Raw genomic sequence first — 21,865 nt, 5'->3', positions numbered from 1 at the left:
CGGCGATCTATCATCCGAACAGGAACGCCAAAAAACCCCCAAACAATAATCAATAACCTCATACAAGAATTCTGATCAGTAATCAATAATCAGTGATGATTTCTGTTAACGTTATCATTTATGAAGTATTTAGCTCCTGAGTGCTGAATTAACAACCAACACTGTACTGCTGAACATCATCTTAGAACATCATTCACAACCTGCTGTCCTGCTTAGAACCCTTTCTGACAGGAAAACCCTTTGTTCTAGGGTTCTACACAGATCCTTTAAGGGCTCCATTTTTTAAGAGTGTAATAATAATAATAATAATAATAATAATAATAATAATAATGTGCAGCTGATTCCGGTTTGATCCTGATCTGTGTGTGTTCTCCTCTTGTGTGGGTTTCGTCCTGGTTCTTCACATTTCTCCGCCTCGCAGTGAACTCGCAGCGTGTCAGTGTTTACGCGGGGTTCTCCTGGCTCTGTTCTCTAATCTCGAAAACGTTCAGGAAGTAAAACTTAAAGCACCATTAAAGGTTTTTATCCAGTTTTATTGATCATTTTTGAAAGCTCTGTGTGAAACCCTACAACACGGAAAGGGGTTCTACGTAGAACCATGCCACGAGGAACCCTTTGTTTCTAAGAGTACAGGAATATGTACAGTGCTGTGAAAAAGTATGTGCCCCCATCCTGATTTCTTCTGTTTGTGTGTATATCTCATACCAAATTGTTTTAGAAATTAAAACAGATTCTAAGGTCAAACAAAGGCAGTGTGAGTAAACACACAATACGTGATAATGTTATTTATTGAAGCAAAAAATGATCCAATACTAACTGGGCCTGTGTGAGAATGTATTTGCCCCTGTAGTTACTAATTCCCCAAATCGATGACGCTGCATTGATAACGGGGTTCAGCTGGACTAGACGTAACCAGACCTGATTACTGCAAACCCTGTTCAATCACATCTACACTTACATAGAACTTTTTCAGCAGCATGGAGTTGGTTAAAAGATCTTACCCAGTAACACACTACACCAAAGCTGAAAGAGATTCCAGAAATGATGAGGAAGAAGGTGATTGAAGTACATCAGTCTGGGAAGGGTGACAAAGCTATTTCAAAGGCTCTGGGACTCCAAAGAACCACAGCGAGAGCCGTTATCTCCAAATAGAAAAACTCGGCACAGTAGTGAACCTTCCCAGAAGTGTCCGACCTTCCAAAACTCCTCCAAGAGCACAGCGACGACTCATCCAGGAAGTCACAAAGAGCCAAGGACAACATCAAAGGACTTACAGGCCTGTCTTACATCAATAAAGGTCACTGTTCATGACTCCACTATCAGAAAGACTCTGGGGGAAAATGGCTCCATGGAAGAGTGGTGAGGTGAAAACCACCGCTAACCCAGAAGAACATTAAGACTCGTCTGAATTTCTGAATTCTGTTACATTACAGTTCAAATAACATTTAAAAAATGTAATAAAAAAAAGAAATTACAGGCATTCATGGCTTCATCACATGTGGACTCTATCCTCTGTATTTAAACTCACATTGACACCTTCATTAGGATTTTATCAGCTACACAGGTCACTTTGTAATGCTACAGTTACTGACACTATTCCACCTGTTGCGCTGCACAATGTTTTGGCACCCCTCTAATCCTGTCCATCAGTGGCTTTGGCATCATAATCACGCTAGTTGATAATAAAATATTATATCCATGCGACACTCACACTGTAAACACTCTTACCAATCCTAGCAAGGAGCAGCTAGCTAACTAACTAGCCTAGCTTGCTCTCCAGATTAGATTTGTTATTCTCGGCAATGCAGACAAAATAAAGATGAGTGTAACTCTGGTGATGAGGACGTTGTTTGTCTTCGCTATAGAGGATTTAAGCTGCTTGTGAGACTTGAGTGTAAATCTGGTGGTTTTTACAGTAGGGGGAGTTCAGCTGTCTGTGATGTTTTATGTGTACTGAATACACTAAAACAGCGAAAAGGACATTTTAAATTAAAATCCTGCCTTTGTTTAATTTTCAGTCTCTCTTCATAAGTATGAGCATCAAAAGTCTCTTCTAAAATCAGGTCAGCATTTGCAGTGTTGGCCATTTTGTCCCAAAAAAGCAGCTAAGCTGCTAGCTGAAGAAGGACGTGACAGCTAGCTAGTTCTATAAACAACTAATTTCAGAAATGAATGCAAATAATCCACTAGAACTTTAGACCTACAATGAATTTACATTATTTACAAATTACAAAGATAAAACTGCAAGATATACTAGTGTGTAAAGCTGTTTTGGATGATGCTACTCAGCTAACCGCTAGTGCGAGCTCCAGGTGACTCTGATTTTGATTTAAATGTTGATTATGTTGTTTGAGCTGACAGCGTGTTCATTACCGCTGACGAATTTTATAGTAATATTAACACAATCTGAACACTGATTAGACGCATTAGACGTCAGTCAGCATGAACAGCAAAATAAATCAATTGAAAGGTCTAAATCTGTATATTTATTATAGATCAAGAATCTACTATAAGATGTACTGTAATATAAATGCATGGCTTCGAGAGTCTAATCATTCCGATCAACGTCTGATGAGTTTTCCAGTTCGAGCTGAATCGTTTTTTATATATTAAAGCTACAAACATTTCTCGCTTCTGCTGTTCCTATTATATCCGTCTTCTAATTGAGAAAAGCTTTCGAGTAAACACGCTGCTTGACTTCTGCCAAAAATGCTCATTTATTGACTGCACAAAAACATTTTACTGGCAGTCTGTAAATACAACGTCCTCCAGAGTTCATGTATAAATTTTACATTGTGTAGGTTTCATCAAATAAAATTTAAAAACCCTAATAAACACTGGTTTCAAAACGATCAGCACTCTTACATTGAGTAAGTTACACAGAACACAGGAAGTTTATTCTATCCCATATCTATAACACCGGCCCTGCTGTGAAGAAGCATGCTGGTGGTAGCATCGTGGTGAGAATGTAGGTTGTCTTAGATGTTTGTCGAAATTAAATAATCTACTTAAACACTGATTTCTTTTTGTTTATAAAAGAAGCCAGAATACGGGTGTGTTATATTATTACATTCTAGAAATAATATAGAATTCATTCAATCGTTCATTTAGTGAGCACTTGATCAGAAACACACTGGCTGATCACACAGTATCATCGTTTCCGAGCGTGTTGTGTGTGTCAGGGTGTACACCAGGACACGTGTTGACGCACGTTTTTCTTATTTTTAACGTTTTAACTTTTGAAGGTGAAAAATAAAACAATTGTGCTCACCTCTGATTAAAGTGTCTTTGATCAAACAGGAAACTGCCTCTGAAACCGTTTCCTCTGAAACTGACTGCCTCTGAAACTGTTTCCTCTGAAACCGTTTCCTCTGAAACTGACTGCTTCTGAAACTGTTTCCTCTGAAACCGTTTCCTCTGAAACTGACTGCCTCTGAAACTGTTTCCTCTGAAACTGACTGCCTCTGAAACTGTTTCCTCTGAAACCGTTTCCTCTGAAACTGACTGCCTCTGAAACTGTTTCCTCTGAAACTGTTTCCTCTGAAACTGACTGCCTCTGAAACTGACTGCCTCTGAAACTGTTTCCTCTGAAACTGTTTCCTCTGAAACTGTTTCCTCTGAAACTGACTGCCTCTGAAACTGACTGCCTCTGAAACTGTATCCTCTGAAACTGTTTCCTCTGAAACTGACTGCCTCTGAAACTGACTGCCTCTGAAACTGTTTCCTCTGAAACTGACCGCCTCTGAAACTGACTGCCTCTGAAACTGTTTCCTCTGAAACTGACTGCCTCTGAAACTGACTGCCTCTGGTGTTGGCGGTGAGCAGAGATTGCGTATCTGAAACAATGTCTCTGACAGGTCATACTGCATATACAGTGTAGAGTAGATGTGCGCTGGCAGCGTGTTATTATACACAAATGCTGTCAGTCATTACATTTCTGTGTCAATGTTTCACCTTTTCAGTGTGTTCTTGTTTTTGTGAGGCAGTGTATCAGTATTTCAGTGTTTCAGTATTTCAGTGTTTCAGTATTTCAGTGTGTCAGTATTTCAGTGTTTCAGTATTTCAGTGTTTCAGTATTTCAGTGTGTCAGTATTTCAGTGTTTCAGTATTTCAGTGTTTCAGTATTTCAGTGTGTCAGTATTTCAGTGTGTCAGTATTTCAGTGTTTCAGTGTCAGTATTTTATAATTGTAGTTGTCAGTGTTTCAGTATAGTTTAGTGTATTAGTGTGTCAGGGTTTCACGCTTTCAGTTTTTCAGTGTGTCAGTGTTTCAGTATTTCAGTGTATCAGTATTTCAGTGTTTCAGTATTTCAGTGTGTCAGTGTTTCAGTATTTCAGTGTGTCAGTATTTCAGTGTGTCAGTATTTCAGTGTTTCAGTATTTCAGTGTGTCAGTGTTTCAGTATTTCAGTGTGTCAGTATTTCAGTGTGTCAGTATTTCAGTGTTTCAGTATTTCAGTGTGTCAGTATTTCAGTGTATCAGTGTTTCAGTGTATCAGTGTTTCAGTGTGTCAGTGTTTCAGTATTTCAGTGTTTCAGTATTTCAGTGTATCAGTGTTTCAGTGTGTCAGTGTTTCAGTATTTCAGTGTTTCAGTGTTTCAGTGTGTCAGTGTTTCAGTGTGTCAGTATTTCAGTGTTTCAGTATTTCAGTGTGTCAGTATTTCAGTGTTTCAGTATTTCAGTGTGTCAGTATTTCAGTGTGTCAGTATTTCAGTGTTTCAGTATTTCAGTGTATCAGTATTTCAGTGTTTCAGTGTGTCAGTATTTCAGTGTGTCAGTATTTCAGTGTGTCAATATTTCAGTGTGTCAGTGTTTCAGTATTTCAGTGTGTCAGTATTTCAGTGTGTCAGTATTTCAGTGTGTCAGTATTTCAGTGTGTCAGTATTTCAGTGTGTCAGTGTATCAGTATTTCAGTGTTTCAGTATTTCAGTGTGTCAGTATTTCAGTGTGTCAGTATTTCAGTGTGTCAGTGTTTCAGTGTGTCAGTGTTTCAGTATTTCAGTGTGTCAGTATTTCAGTGTATCAGTATTTCAGTGTTTCAGTATTTCAGTGTGTCAGTATTTCAGTGTATCAGTATTTCAGTGTGTCAGTATTTCAGTGTGTCAGTATTTCAGTATTTCAGTGTGTCAGTATTTCAGTGTGTCAGTATTTCAGTGTGTCAGTGTTTCAGTATTTCAGTGTATCAGTATTTCAGTGTGTCAGTATTTCAGTGTGTCAGTATTTCAGTGTGTCAGTGTTTCAGTATTTCAGTGTGTCAGTATTTCAGTGTGTCAGTATTTCAGTGTGTCAGTGTTTCAGTATTTCAGTGTATCAGTATTTCGGTGTTTCAGTATTTCAGTGTGTCAGTATTTCAGTGTGTCAGTATTTCAGTATGTCAGTATTTCAGTGTATCAGTATTTCAGTGTGTCAGTGTTTCAGTGTTTCAGTGTTTCAGTGTATCAGTATTTCAGTGTTTCAGTATTTCAGTGTGTCAGTATTTCAGTGTTTCAGTATTTCAGTGTTTCAGTGTTTCAGTGTATCAGTATTTCAGTGTTTCAGTATTTCAGTGTGTCAGTATTTCAGTGTTTCAGTATTTCAGTGTTTCAGTATTTCAGTGTGTCAGTGTTTCAGTATTTCAGTGTATCAGTATTTCAGTGTTTCAGTATTTCAGTGTGTCAGTATTTCAATGTCAGTATTTCAGTGTTTCAGTATTTCAGTGTTTCAGTATTTCAGTGTGTCAGTATTTCAGTGTTTCAGTATTTCAGTGTGTCAGTATTTCAGTGTTTCAGTGTCAGTGTTTTATAATTGTAGTTGTCAGTGTTTCACTATAGTTTAGTGTATTAGTGTGTCAGGGTTTCACGCTTTCAGTTTTTCAGCGTGTCAGTGTTTCAACAGTCAATGTTTACATGTTTCCATGTTTTTTTAGTGTTTCAGTGTCTCAGCATTTCAATGTGTAAGAGTTCTTGTGTTACAGTGTTGTGTGTTACAGTGTTTTTGTGTTACAGTGTTGTGTTACAGTGTTTTTGTGTTACAGTGTTTTTGTGTTACAGTGTTGTGTGTTACAGTGTTGTGTGTTACAGTGTTTTGTGTTACAGTGTTGTGTGTTACAGTGTTGTGTGTTACAGTGTTTTTGTGTGTCTCAGAGTCTTACTGTCAGTTTGAAATGCTTCTTTTTCTTCCTCTGTCCCGTCTCTCTGATCTGATTCAATCTCCTAAAACACCACTCCTCCCAAATTGGGGGGAAAAATGATGAAAAGAGACAAGAGAAATGTGTGGTGGGGGGGGGGGGGTGGCTTAGGACTGGGGGTGGGTTAAGAAGTCATCCAGCTGCTTGGAGCTTTTCATCCTGAACAACAAAAGAGTCTGAGATCCTGCTCACAATGACCTCTAGCACAGACACACAGACACAGAGTGTGTGTGTGTGTGCATGTGTGCATGTGTGTGTGTGCATGTGTGTGTGTGTGCGTGCATGTGTGTGTGTGCGTGTGCCTGTGTGTGTGTGCGCGTGTGCCTGTGCACGTGTGCCTGTGTGTGCATGTGTCTGTGTGTGTGTGTGTGTGTGTGTGTGTGTGATCACACTGAGTCATTGCTTCAACAGGTGTGTGATGCAGGGACAAAACCAGACCAAATCATAATATACCGTAAAAATATCATTGCATGTAGTTTTTCTAAAATTTAAAGTACTAAAAATGCAACACACAGTGCCCTCCATTAATATTGGCACCCTCGGTAAACATGAGCAAAGACGGCTGTGAAAAACTGTCTTTATTGTTTAACCTTTTGATCTTTTGTTCAAAACATTCAGAAAAATACTCTGCTCTCATGGATATCAAAGAAAGATTTTTCTTGATAAACCTGTGTTGTGTGTGCAGTTGTTTGATATCCACGAGAGCAGAGTATTTTTCTGAATATTTTCAGGATCACAATTTTTCACAGCCTTCTTTGCTCATATTTACCACAGGTGCCAATATTAACGGAGGGCGCTGTATTATTACAGACCCTGTTAGAATAGTGATAATATAATTCTAGAATAGAATTATATCATTTTTATGTAAATCAGAGTTGTTTACGTAACTCTGTTACGTAAGCTGTTGGACTACTGATCAGAAGGTCATGAGGTCAAATCCCAGCACCACTTAACTTCCACTGCTGGGCCCTCGAGCGAGGCCCTTAACCCTCAACCTCCCAGCTGTATAAATGAGAAAAATGTAAGTCGCTCTGGACAAGGGTGTCGACCAAATGCCGTAAAATGTAAATGTATATGTAAATAATAACTGTGACATCATAACGTCTGCATGAACTCATAGACAGGTCCTCGTGGTATACAGTATCAGCACTGAGACTCGACAGGAGGAAAAACCATTATATTAACACAGACAATTTGGCTAAAATCCTTCCCGCATCCTTCATCTCGGGTCTGGCGTCAAACAGCGCGCCATCAATCACGCTAATGGAACGAAACGAAACGCTTCCACTGAGTATTTCAGCTTCAGAATAACTGATCCACCAGGAGCTTTTTACCAAACGGAGCAGTAATATGGAATATTGGAAACGAAGATGCGCGACCTTTACAAGCAGAACCCAAACTTTATGATAAATCCTCAGTATACTAACCGTCTGAGACATTATCACAGCTTATCAGTACAGACTGTAAAAAAAAAAACCCTGCAAAATACCATATATATTATTTACGGTTACCTACTGTAATATACACTGCATTATGGGTATTTTCTATGAAGTTTACAGTAACTTACAGTATATGTGAAGTTGCAGTACTTTACTGTTCAGGGAAAAGCAGTAGTGCGAGTGTAAAAGAAGAAGACGGATGTATTGAAGTGTGTATGTGCTGCGTCTCTACAGTCAGTGTGTGGATGGGTTTATATACCATAATACCAAGCACTATACACACAATTAAGTTGTAATCATTGCCTTATAATTCAGTTCATGACTGCACTTCTGTTCATTGTGCACACAACTTGTATTACTCATAGATCTGTATGCATATTGTTTTAGACCTATTAAAATGTCATATGATAATATTTTATAGTTTTATTCATCTTCTTCTGCAGACGAAAATCATGAATCTGCATCCTCATTTCTCTCATTTTAAAATTAATAAATTATATATATATATATATAATATATTAATATTATATAAATATTATATATATATATAAGCGCTATACACACGCTGGATGTTTAAAAGTTAAATAAAAAACCATGTGGATGGAAGGATGTAAAATTAGTTCTTTGTTGGAGATCAGAGTAATTTTTATATTAGTATTTTCTCCAATAACAGGGGGAAAAAAATCCACAAGTGCGTTCCCACAATTTTTCAACAGGCTAACAGGCAATAATTTTATTTAATGTGTTATTTTTTTAATGCCAGTGTAATAACAGCACGAGTGTGGTGATAAAATGAATTAATTCAAGAATTAAAATGCAGTCCTTATTATGGCCTCTTATTTGTCATCTTCTTATATTTGCTATCTTTTAATTTCATACGACTTCATTTGTACATGTTATTGTAGGCTACATATTCTCTTCTCTATTTATTTCAGTGTTGACTGTCGTCTGATTGCGTAAGTGATCGATCTAGCAGTCATCCTATAGATCTGTGATTTATCGTGTTTATAATACATACATATAATCATTAGTCAATAATCACTGAGGAAAAATAACGTTTCTTCTATTTCTCTCTTTTGCCTGCGTCACCAGGAGATAACTTCACCCCAAAGGCTCTTCTAAGAGTCACGGCACTGAGCGCCTTTGGCTTTGTAAGTATATGTTTTGACTAACGATCAGATGTATTATGTGATTAACATCTTGTAAAAAGCTGAAGCTCCGCCCATCTTTACTTCTGAAAGACTAATTAACGTCCGGCTGTTTCTTTTTACTAACGCTTACATTTCCAGCCTTTTCTTGCCCCCGTCCCAACTTTTTTGTTGCGGCCATCAAATTCAAAATGACCTTATTTCCCCCCCCAAAACGGTACATTTCCTCAATTTAAACATCTGATATGTTTTATACGTTCTGTTGTCAATAACACACGGGTTTATGAGATTTGCGAATCATTGTGTTCTGTTTTTACTTACATTTTACACGGCGTCCCAACTTTTTTGGAATTGGGGTTGTACTTAACAGTTGCATATAATTATAGTACAGACTACAGCTACAGTACTGTGCTATAGTGATATAGACTAATGTTGCAGTATATATTACACAGTAATTACAGTATTGATACTCTACTGACATATTATTGCTATATTAATGCTATAGTATACATTATACTTAAATGAGAAAATTAAACTAATACGATGGCTATATTAATGTTATGGCCTGAGCTATACTGATATTATATCAATACTGTGTATACTATACTACAGTTAGAATACTGATGCATTATGGCTTTCTACTATACTACATTACGTACACTATTCTATATTCCACACGTCTAAACAATGTACAGCTAAAGGATCTGATTAGTACCGCTCACAGACGATGTTATTTATCTCAGTGTGTCAGCTCTTTTCTACGTCGGCGAACATTTATTTATTGATCGAGAGTAAAATCTCATCTGACTCACAGCTTGAGAATAGTTTTACACCGAGTGTGTGAGACGAGGCTATAAAAGAGTGTAGAAGCTTTTCAACTCCTCTTCAGTCCTCCTCGAGAGTCTCTCCGTCGCCCGCAATCACTGTCTTTCTGTGTGTGTGTGTGTGTAATGCCAAGCGACTGAGGGAGGGTTGAGTGCTCTCGGATGAAGAGTGTGTGTGTGTGAGTGTGTGTGTACAATCTCTTATCCTTGTTATGCTTTATTTATGTTCTGTTGCCGTCAAATGAATAGATATAAATTTAACAGTAAAAACCTAATTAACCCTGGATGACTCAGCACTTTTTGTCTACATGAAAAATTATTTATTGTGTGTGTGTGTGTGTGTGTGTGTACTTGAATACTGTAATTAGCATAGCAGATGTGAGGGAGGTCATTTATCCATGAGTTGGTGTTGTCAAGAGTTAAAGTTAAAAAAAAAAAGAAGCTTGTTAACTAGCGAGCTAAACATGGCTAGCTGGCTATAGGCTGTGTTTTCCTGTGTAACTCGGACGATGTCAGGAAATGAAATGAAATCACCTCAGTCACTTCCGGCATGCAACACCACCTTCACGATTTTACGCCAGTCTGTTTTTCTCTTTGTGACGTTGTCCTGTTGTCCATGTTTATAGATAACAGAGTCTGAAAACACATCAGGAAGTCTGTTTGAGACGCTGAGCGACTCCACAAGGCAGACTGAGGAAACATCACACGTGTAGGCCACTCGCCTCCGTGACTAGGAAAGCACTGATGGTATTTTGTCAGACTGTGGGTGCGTCTCGATCGGCGCCTCAGTTCAGTAGTCAGGGCACTGATCAGGGAGGCGGCCATTTTAAGGGCTGTATCAATCGCCAAATCCTTCCAGTGCACTGGAACGTCCGCTCGTTAAAAAAAATCCCACAATGCACTGCATAAAAACCAGGCCGTATCGATGCTCGGTATGTTCCCTTACTGGAAGTGACGTCACGCTTTCTGAAGCCTCTCAGCTCGAAACAAAATGGCGGACGGACTGTAAGCTTGTTATCGAAGCTCTCTCATGATTACTTACGTTAGCGATTTTTAACTTTATTTGATGTTCGGTCACTACACTGATTCATGAGGTAGGGATCTAGAGAGCCGATTGAGACACACCCTATGTTTTTGGCACTTGTCAGAGTCTCTTGGGTCTCGCTGAACTGAGGGAGAAACTAAAGCTCAGGAATGAAAGGAACATGAGGGAATATAAGGGCAAATTACTCACCAGGTGAACTCAGGACAGGTGCACACATTAGATAACGGACCAATGACACAACGCTGACCATGTCTTAATCGATCGACTGCATTTCCACTAAGGGGGGCATCGTGAGCATTTCAGTGTAATTTCCAGTCTTGGGGTTAACTGTGTGTTCTGCAGTGGAACAAAGCTCCAGAGACGCCAACAACTCAAGGCAACATTCTGTCAGAAATCAGATATCACCGTCATTATTCTTTTTTAAAGTCAACAAGTCAGTGTGTTGAATGTTTCATCCCTTTCTCAGCATACGGCTGCTTTTTCATTTTCTGAAACGTGCTTGGAATATTTTTCTTGCATTGCCTCAAGTTACGGTTTGTTAAATGAAAAACGTCAAGCGCTCACCGTCTTGAAAAGGTTTGTAATCGTGGTTTTATTATCGCTCTGACTGCAAGATATATTTATTTATTTATATATTTTAGCAAGGCTGAACTCAGAAGCTACACGTGACTCAAAATCCTCAGGAATTCATTAAAGCTTTGACACGTAGCGTAAGCGGCTAAAACAATGACGCTAACGACAGATGGGTTTCAGTGAATTTTTAAAAGTTTATTTTTACTCGTTTATAACGAGTAATACACATTTAACAGCTCATAATGAGGAAACACGGCTGACTGTAATAACAGAGCAACACACTTATGCTCCTAAATACGGCTCAAACGTGGGCTTATTCCACTAAATGTCCCTGAGACCATCCTGTTCCACTAAATACCCTCAGAGACAGTCTTATTACCCTAAAGTTCCCCTGGAAAAATGTTCTATTGTCCCAAATAATCCATACTCCATATCCTATTCCTCTAAATACCCCTGAGAGACAGTTCTATTTCCCAAAATACCCCTTTATAACCAGCTCTATTTCCCTGAATACTCCTTACAGACTGTCCGGTTCTCCAAAAAAAACCCTCAGACACAGTCCACTTCCCATAAATACCCCTCTGAGACAGTCCAATTTCTATAAATATCCCTCTGAGGTGGTCCAGTTTCCATAAATACCCCTCTGAGACAGTCCAATTTCCCTAAATACCCCTCTGAGAAGATCCACTTTCCATAAATACCCCTCAGAGAAGATCCAGTTTCCATAAATACCCCTGTAACACAGTCCTGTTTCCCTAAATACCCCTCTGAGACAGTCCTGTTTCCCTAAATACCCCTCTGAGAAGATCCAGTTTCCATAAATACCCCTGTAACACAGTCCTGTTTCCCTAAATACCCCTCTGAGACAGTCCTGTTTCCCTAAATACCCCTCTGAGAAGATCCAGTTTCCATAAATACCCCTGTAACACAGTCCTGTTTCCCTAAATATCCCTCTGAGACAGTCCAGTTTCCATAAATACCCTGTAACACGGTCCAATTTCCCTAAATACCCCTCTGAGAAGATCCAGTTTCCATAAATACCCCTGTAACACAGTCCACTTCCCCTAAACACCCCTCTGAGTAGATCCAGTTTCCATAAATACCCCTGTAACACAGTCCACTTCCCCTAAATACCCCTCTGAGATGGTCCAGTTTCCATAAATACCCCTCAGAGAAGATCCAGTTTCCATAAATACCCCTGTAACACAGTCCTGTTTCCCTAAATACCCCTCTGAGACAGTCCTGTTTCCCTAAATACCCCTCTGAGAAGATCCAGTTTCCATAAATACCCCTCTGAGAAGATCCAGTTTCCATAAATACCCCTGTAACACAGTCCTGTTTCCCTAAATATCCCTCTGAGTCAGTCCAGTTTCCATAAATACCCTGTAACACGGTCCAATTTCCCTAAATACCCCTCTGAGAAGATCCAGTTTCCATAAATACCCCTCTGAGAAGATCCAGTTTCTATAAATACCCCTCTGAGAAGATCCAGTTTCCATAAATACCCCTGTAACACAGTCCACTTCCCCTAAATACCCCTCTGAGATCGTCCAGTTCTGCTAAATACCTCTGGGAGACATTTTCACATCTTGTTGCCTTAGTCTTGCTGTCGTTTTAAAGCCAGTGTTAATCTGACAGTAAATGGCTCTCGTTTCTCCTCCCTCTATCAGTGCACTCTTTTTCAGCATGTCTGTGAGATGAATTTAGAGAAACATTAAAAAGTTATCTGTTTATTCCATAAATTCCATGTGTCTCCCGTATATTCAACATAAAAATCGCATTAAAGCTAATTGAAAAGCTATCAAATCTGCCAGGGTTGTGATAATATGGTCAATTAGGGCCAGAATTACACTGATCATTTCTGACAAGAATTCTAATTGAATTGTTCGGTTGGTCCATTTTGAGACAAAATGGGGGAGGTGGACTATTCCATTAACACACAAATATTAGCTTTAGCCTCTAATTAGCTCCTTAGCCATAGATCCCTTGTGAGATGGATCATTCCATGGCTGCTGTGCCATGTGGCCTTTTCAGAAAATTCCACTTACAAAATAATTTTCAACATGGAATCAAAGAAAACATGCGTTGAGCAAAGTACAAACCCTTTTAAAGATCCATTTCAACCGCTCAGATTTCTATTCAGATGTCTTGCATCTCGCTCTATTCAATTTCACTAACTCTATTCAATCTCCTCTGTACTGTAAAATATGTGGTTGAGATGAAAAGGCCAGAGCATTCGATTCCTTCTTTATTTTACCTGATGAGTTAATTATTCTAATTAGTCACACGAATTGCTCAACATGCAGCGCTTAGCAAGCAAGTTGCACTGCAAGAATGAAAGAAGTATTTGGATGTAATAAACCTTTAAAACTATCAATAGTTAGTATTTGGTGGAAATGGAATTTGGTGGTCCTCCAAAACTCAGGTCCTAGAAATGCGGTCCGAGGACTGTGGTTCTCCAATTCAGCAGGTGGTGCTGTCACAAAAACATAGGGTCTTAGACGTATGGCCCTAGGACTGTCTAATTCAGTAACTCCTGGTGCATTGCACTCGACAGCGCCTCCTAGAGGGCACACTCACCTTATGTGAAAATATGAATAATGAATATAGCGAGCTGTTCCAGAAAGCAGTTATAACTTTCAAATTGTATTTTGCTTTTCTTCTGTGATTTGGAATCAATTTTTAAAGGTTGTTTTTTTATTTTATTTTTGTTGTTTTTTGGGGGTTTTTTTTTACTGATGGACTGCGAAGACCTTGTACGTTGTATGCGTATTGTCCTCGTCGAGCTGCAGTGCCACAAAATTCGCCACCGATTTGAACCGAAAACATTTGTTCGTCTGCGAAAACACCGAGGTGTTGGAAGTGACCTTGGAAAAGCTGAAAGGACTGAATTGCACAAACACACAGAAATTTTAAACCTGGAGATTACACACATATTGAGGATTTTTTTCTTCAGGCAGGATGGCATGAGAGAGTTTCATCAAGGACAGGAAGCAAAGATGTGATGCGACGGTGATGGCTCACCGACCGTCCGCTTCACGAGGAGAACGACTCCAACGCAGAATTCATCGCTATGGAGACTGGAATAGTCACGAAGCTCTCCGTGTACCGTATGACTTTGGACGGGGAAAAAATCTGGACCTCAAACATGTTCCAGAAACTCGCAAAAGGTCACTGAATGGCGATAGCGATAGCGAAAACGGAGGCCACGCCCACTTGTGTAGACACGCTGCATTTCAACATCATCATCATGCGAAAAATACACCGAAAGAATCTTCTTTATTCTCCCCAATGGAAACATCAGACGAGCCAGCTGACATATGAATCTGGAATGATTGACAGTTCTGCAGCTGTTTTTTTATACTCTCCCTGCAAGCCCCGCCCCCTTCCATCTCACGTTAGGGGTGATCTCTTGATGTTTTGACTTTCTCGATAGAAAGACGCACTGACGAGGTGTCACGGGAACATGGAGCATGTTTCGAGTTCGGTTATGTGAAATATAATATAATCAGAATGTTTTCCACTTAGCTAGCGGAACGTTGGAAAACGGCTTGTTTTTTGCGCGGCCTTTCGCAGTGACGTTTGTTGGTAAATGAGAGCATTTAGCTGAATGCGCGTCGTGATGACGTCGCTTTTGAAGAATGATTTAGAAAAATTGCAAACTCCTCCGAATATTGCAGTGTCTGCTTGATTTAGCGTCGATTTCTCCGATCGCGGAATCCCGGAGGGACTGAAAAACATTCCACTTTTCCTGCCGCAAGAGACGGGGAAAAAAAACTATTAAAAAATTCAGATACACTTTCTTTCTTTCTTTTCTTCTTTCCCTGTGAAACTATACTGTGTTTTATGTGTTATTCTACGCAGTATCCTGTGCGTTATCGCTCTTCGGGATTAGCGAGTCTTCCATACGAGCGTATATGAGAGTTAGCTAGTTAGGAAGCGCAATGCTAGCTAGCTACATTTCCATCTGGCTAACAGTTCCAGTGTGGATGGAAAATCCTCCCGTGAAACTCAGACCTGTCTGAATCTCACGCGTTCTCTCCATCGGTTCTTGGGAGTGGAACTCTGTGGGAGCGCTTTAAATCCGTCTAAAAGGAAAGCGAGCGTGTTGATGAGACGCGAGTCATCATAGATGCTCTCCGAAACTCGCAGATCGCCGGGGTTGAAATTTCAATAACGCGGTTCAGCCTCCGCTCGCATCTCATTCACAATTATTCTGTCCCCCGTCATTAGCGGCCGGCGAGGTCGCCGTAATCATCCTCGAGGACATTGCTGGACGCCCGCTTGATTGCGTTCGCATCTCGAAAAGACGAACCGAGAGACGGAGAGAGACGGCCACGCCGCGACGTGCACGTCAAGAGCTTGCAGAGGAAGATTAGCACTCAGAGAGAGAGAGAGAGAGAGAGAGAGAGAAGACTTGAGTATGACCAGAATCAGGTTGTTATAAAGACGGCTTCTGCTGTAATGAGACTTCCAAGCAAAGGTCATTTGCATAATGTAAACATGTTTGCTTCTTTCGTTCAACTTTTCATTTCTTTGTTATTTTCTCTTTTATTCCAAAATCCTTCGGGTTCTTTCTGAGGCTTTAACTTTTTTTTATTTCTGTTCCGAAATCCCCTCATAACTCCGCGCTTCTTTCATTTTCACATTCCTTCCTGTCAGTTTCTATTTTCTCTCTCTTTCTCCCTCTTCTGCCTCTTTCTACCTGTTTTTGTCTGATTATTTTCCTCTAACAGAACGACCCCCGGTGGTTTATTCCTCTTACACCACAGCCATTTACCCACAATTACTTTTTTTATTTATTAATGAACAACACATCATACTTTTTATCCGTTTATAGTTACATTTAATATTCATGAAGCGAGTTAGTTCCTGTTCTCACTTACGTTATAGCAGCTATAAACACTCGTTCCCTCACCATCCCTCTCTCTATTCTCTCTCTATTCCCTCTCTCTATTCCCTCTCTATTCTCTCTCTTTATTCCCTCTCTCTATTCTCTCTCTATTCCCTCTCTATTCCCTCTCTATTCTCTCTATTCTCTCTCTATTCCCTCTCTCTATTCTCTCTCTCTATTCCCTCTCTATTCTCTCTCTATTCCCTCTCTCTATTCTCTCTCTATTCTCTCTCTATTCTCTCTTTATTCCCTCTCCTTATTCTCTCTCTCTATTCTCTCTCTTTATTCCCTCTTTCTATTCTCTCTCTTTATTCTTTCTCTTTATTCTCTCTCTCTATTCTCTCTCTCTATTCTCTCTCTTTTTATTCTCTCTCTTTATTCTCTCTCTATTCTCTCTCTCTTTATTCTCTTTATTCCCTCTCTTTATTCTCTCTCTTTATTATCTCTCTCTATTCTCTCTTTATTCTCTCTCTCTATTCTCTCGCTTTATTCTCTCTCTCTATTTTCTCTCTTTATTCTTTCTCTTTATTCTCTCTTTTTATTCTCTCTCTCTTTATTTTCTCTCTATTTTCTCTCTCTATTTTCTCTCTATTCTCTCTCTCTATTCTCTCTCTTCTCTCTCTTTATTCTCTCTCTTCATGTTAATAAGTCAGTAATCACAGTTTATGGTGTCGGTGAGAAAGAGTAGAGTGTAAACTCTGTCCTGAGGCTGTTGAAAACTTCACTGTAAAATAACACTCTTAATGTTTAAGTGTCAGCGCACATTCCTCAGTATTCAGTCCTTCCCGAGTCCTTCTCTCCACTCGGACACCGCAGACACACTGCTCAAAAACACTACAACACACACACACACACACACACACACGTATTCTGCAAGCAGTTTTCATTTTTTAAGATCTAAAAACCCTCTTTTCTTAATTTAGTTCATGATTTGGAGGAGCTTTTATGAGGACAAACACCGTCTCAGGCGACTCGTAGGAAAACCGCGCAAGTATTTATCGAAAAACATCTTAATAAATAATAAACATCTAATGTCAGTGTATTGCTGTGTAGAAAGGTGCAGGCTGAAAAACTATCACTGTTCAGTAAGACACAGCATTCACCTAACTCTATACACGCTCGGAATAGAACTTGATCAAACAGTGTTGTGTGGATTTAGATTATGTTTCTAAATATTGATTAAACATATAGATTATGCTTTTTAACTAATATTGATGATTAGATTAGACTTAAGTAATAATTCTAAATGTTAGTTACACATTGATTACACTTCATAAATATTTTCTATAATACACACACACACATGCTCTCCTTTTCTTTTCACACACACACACACACACACACACACAGTTGAACTTTGACCTCTTTTACCCCTGCTGAGTCTTTCAGCGCTTTGAGAAGCTGCTTTAAAGGCGCTTTATAAAATAAAGTTTATTATTATTATTATTATTATTATTATTATTATTATTATCTTTCATAGTGACTTTATCCAGCGCTAATCCAAACAAACAACAAAACATCAAAACTATCAAATCTACTCGGATCATTTTCATGGGCCCGTGTATAGAACTGATTTCTATTTTTTTTATTAGAAACTTTCTGTATTTAACGACTCGGTTGCGTAACAGCAATTTAACGTTTATAACTCGAAAAACATTTCCACATGAGAAAGCAAGAGGCCTGTGAGAACGAAGAGAGAGAGAGAGAGAGAGACAGCAAACTAGTGGAACGAGGGGAACCTTGGTGGGGGTCCACTTGTTTTCAAACCCCGATGGAGGGAAGAAACTGAGGCTCCTTTTTTCCCTGAACCTTAAATCCCCCCCAACCCCCCCCCCCCCTTTTCCTTCACTCCCTTTCTTTCTTTCTTAATTTTTTTCTGCGTCCCTCCTCCTTCTTTCTTATCCGGCCATCTGGCTCTCACGGTCCAGAAGGAAGAGTTCTCGCTCTGGGTGAGTAAAAACACGGACGGTAAACTTTCAAATCAAACCACGTTAGATATTTCTTTAAATGCACTGAAAATCATCTTAGATTAGAGATTAACCTGCACCAATCCCAAACAGAGAATATCATCGAAATACTCTGATAATAAACTGTGATCTTTTCTGTAGTTTCTGCCGAGTGTTTGGGACTCATACACTTCGTGGATATACGTATTTAAAATTAATATAATATAATATCATATAATATCATATAATATAACATAATATATAACATGCTATAATATTTCTGCTCTCGTACTTTGTATTAATAAAAATGTTGTGTTTCTTATCATTTTTTTGTCATCTGAATTTAGTGTTGTGTAATATTTCTGCTTTAAAGATTTAATTCTGTAAGTAATTTTGTTCCTCATATTTATATACAAACCACTGTGTGCATGTGTGTGTGTGTATGTATGTGTGTGTATGTATGTGTGTGTGTATGTGTGTGTATGTTTGTATGTACGTATGTGTGTGTGTATGTGTGTGTATGTGTGTGTGCATGTTTGTATGTGTGTGTGTGTATGTGTGTGTGTGTGTATGTATGTGTGTATGTTTGTATGTACGTATGTGTGTGTGTATGTGTGTGTATGTGTGTGTGCATGTTTGTATGTGCGTGTGTGTGTGTATGTATGTGTGTATATGTTTGTATATACGTATGTGTGTTTGTGTATGTGTGTGTGTGTGTGTATGTGTGTGTGTGTGTGTGTGTGTGCATGTGTGTGCATGTGTGTATGTGCGCGTGTGTGTGTGAATGTATGTGTGTGTGAGTCTGTCTGTATGTGTGTGTATGTATGTATGTATGTGTGTGTGTATGCATGTATGTGTGTGTATGTGTGTATGTGTGTATCGCTGTGTGTGTGTATATCTGGGTCTGTGTGTCTGTGTGTGTATGTGTGTGTGTGTATGTATGTGCATGTGTGTGTGCATGTGTGTGTATGTGTGCGTGTGTGTGTATGTGTGTGCGTGTGCGTGCGTGCATGTGTGCGTGTGTGTGTGTGGGTGTATGTGTGTATGTGTGTGCATGTGTGCGTGTGTGCATGTGTGTGTGTGCGTGTGTGTGTGTCTGTGTGTGTGTGGGTGTGTGTGTATGTGTGTGTGAGGCTGTCTGTATGTGTGTGTATGTATATGTGTATTTGTGTGTGTGTGTATATCTGGGTCTGTGTGTGTGTGGGTCTGTGTGTGTGTGTGAGTATGTATGTGTGTATGTATGTATGTGTGTGTGTGTGTGAGTATGTATGTGTGTGTGTGTGTATGTATGTGCATGTGTGTGTGCGTGTGTGTATGTGTATGTATGTGTGTGTATTTGTGTGTGTATTTATGTGTGTGTGTTTGTGTGTGTATGTGTGCATGTGTGTGTGTGTGTGTATGTATTTGTGTGTGCATGTGTGTGTATGTATGCATGTGTGTGTGTTTGTGTGTGTGTATGTGTACGTGTGTGTATTTGTGTGTGCGTGTGTGTGTATGTATGTGCATGTGTGTGTATGTGTGTGTGTATGTATTTGTGTGTGCGTGTGTGTGTATGTATGCATGTTTGTGTGTATGTATTTGTGTGTGCGTGTGTGTGTATGTATACGTGTGTGTGTTTGTGTGTGTGTGTATGTGTGCATGTGTGTGTGTGTATTTGTGTGTGCGTGTGTGTGCATGTATTTGTGTGTGCGTGTGTGTGTATGTATGTGTGTGTGTTGCTGTTACAGTAAAATACTCATAAAAAAGTAAAAGCATGTCATACTTTTTTATCCATTTATTGTTACATGTAGTGTTGTGGAAGCGAGTGAGTTCCTGTTCTCACTTTTGCTATAGCAGCTATAAACACTCGCTCCCTCACCACCTCTCTCTTTAATCTCTCTCTCTTCTCTCTCTCTTTATTCTCTCTCCACGTTACTATGACCAAAAACAGCAGTGAGAAAGAGCAAAGAAGTGTAAACTCCTCTGTTCTGAAGTTGTGGGAAAACTTAAAGTTACAGCTTTACCTCTGACACAGCGCTGACACTGGAGACTCCTTCCATACACGTTAAATAATAAATGTCTCCCTACTTTAAGAAATCTTTAAAAACATGTTTTTAAAAATCAGCTGAATTTTGAATGAGCTGTTGCTATAGAAACCATAACGTACTACAATGAGCGTGTTAATATAAACGTGTGAATAGAAAACTAATCACCACCTTCTGACCAATCACAGTCCAGGACTCAGCAGTGTAATCTTGTTTTCTCATTTGCTTGCAGGTTTCTCCGTCCGCACTCATGCCTCGTTTGATGAAACTGTTCTTTCTCGTCCTCCTCGTCTTATTCGTCTTCGTTTCACCTTCCGAAGCGAAAAAGAAGACGAAGCAGAAGTCCGGCGAGGACAAAATCCTGAGCTCCGGAGACCTGAGCACTAAAAATGGCGACCGCTGCACCTGGCAAACTCGAGAGGGCAAAAACAACATGGTGCTCCAGATCAAATGCTCCACCCACTCAGAGGAGGCGGTGCTTGAGTCCACCAATTACGAGTGTGAGTTTAAGGGAAAACCGAACGAATGCCCCGCCTACGTAGACAAACCCACGCAATACTGGAAGCAGGTTTTAGGGAAGCTGAAAAGGCAATCGAGCTGCAAAGGAATAAAAGTGCTGAAGGCCAACATGTGCAAAAACGCCCCAAACACCTCCCACATGAAGCTGGTGAGGGACAAGGAGGAGAAGAAAGACGAGGAGCTTATGATGAGAGACGAAGGGATGTCGGACGGAGAAGCGGAAACGGAGAGCTACTGTGCGGAAGGATGGGATCCCTTCTGCCACTTCTTCACCAAGCTCCTGTAAAAAATATTAACCTTCTGGGAAAATACATGTTACAAGATAATTCACGTTAAATATATTAACTCCCACTGACACGTCACTGTGTAACACGTTCACACAATCAGAATTCACTGCTGTGAGGAAAACCGTCAGCTGCAAGCTGCTGAGGAAAAACTAGCACTAAATATTAGCATTAAATTACAGCTGAGTATTAGCAAGAACATTTCTGTCACTCTTTTTAAAAATGCTAATCATAAATCTTCCCACTTCCTGTTATTGTTGTTGTTGTTGATGTTGTGTGCTTTTTTTTTTATTTCACCTCGTATATTTGACAGAAACTAGCCTCTGTCCTAAATGCTAGTCATGCCTAATTAGCGTTGTATTTTAGGAAAATGCTAGCACACAGAGCCCATTCCAACAAAACTTCCTGATGCTCATATGAAGTTATTCTCAGTTGCAGAGTGATCATGTTTTTACCCACAATGCACCAAGAGTGTTAGTTCATTTTAATTAAAATAATTAAAGTGAATAAAATGAAGAAAAACACGCAAAAAAGCTAGCTAAATTTACTTTAAGATAGCAACTGAGCTGATGTGTTTAGCGTCCCAGTATCTTCTATCAGGATGTAGCTAAGTGTGCTGATTTAAGTAGTACGCTAATCATGCGTGCTAATCGCTAATTAGCACATTAGCTAACAGGTTACATTAGCACAAAGTACAAAGCTTTTTTAGCGCTCTTTTGTTTGTATTAATGTTAATAGCAGCTTTTTAGTTGCACGCTAGCATTTAGGATACAGCGCTAAGCTAACAACTTTGGAAGAGGAAGTTAGAATGCTACGCAGTCTTATATAATTAGCATGGCTTAGCTTAGCAAAGCATTACTGGTGTGATTTCATTGTATATGTAGTGTTTTGACTAAACGATTTATTTCAGCTTTGTAAATCTTTTCTAATGGTCAATAAACTAAGTATTCGTGTTTAAGACGAGGTTTTCCATTCCTTTATTTTCCCTTCCTTTTGCTTTTGCT

General features: G+C 39.4%; 1 protein-coding gene across 4 annotated transcripts; it reads left to right on the top strand.

Moving 5' to 3' along the window:
- Positions 1 to 6,858: 6,858 nt before the first annotated feature.
- Positions 6,859 to 21,865, top strand: fgfbp3 (fibroblast growth factor binding protein 3). 4 transcript variants are annotated; one of them, XM_053633735.1, is made up of 4 exons: positions 6,859 to 7,186; positions 8,540 to 8,560; positions 8,697 to 8,755; positions 20,291 to 21,865. In XM_053633735.1, exon 4 carries the CDS (start codon positions 20,309 to 20,311, stop codon positions 20,861 to 20,863), a length of 555 nt encoding a protein of 184 aa, XP_053489710.1. In that variant the 5' UTR covers positions 6,859 to 7,186; positions 8,540 to 8,560; positions 8,697 to 8,755; positions 20,291 to 20,308; the 3' UTR covers positions 20,864 to 21,865. The 4 variants fall into 4 exon arrangements, with proteins under 4 accessions (XP_053489710.1, XP_053489713.1, XP_053489711.1 ...); XM_053633738.1 differs by lacking the exons at positions 6,859 to 7,186; positions 8,540 to 8,560; positions 8,697 to 8,755 and adding an exon at positions 15,479 to 15,631; XM_053633736.1 differs by lacking the exons at positions 6,859 to 7,186; positions 8,540 to 8,560; positions 8,697 to 8,755 and adding an exon at positions 17,696 to 18,037.

The sequence above is a fragment of the Ictalurus furcatus genome, chromosome 9 (assembly GCF_023375685.1).
Source record: "Ictalurus furcatus strain D&B chromosome 9, Billie_1.0, whole genome shotgun sequence".
NCBI lineage: Eukaryota > Metazoa > Chordata > Actinopteri > Siluriformes > Ictaluridae > Ictalurus > Ictalurus furcatus.
Note: the sequence above shows the minus strand (reverse complement) of the source record. Positions and strands in the feature narration are given on the sequence as shown.

Excerpts from the sequence above, each read along its gene's own strand:
- fgfbp3 (XM_053633735.1), top strand. The coding sequence starts at position 20,309 with ATGCCTCGTTTGATGAAACTGTTCTTTCTCGTCCTCCTCGTCTTATTC.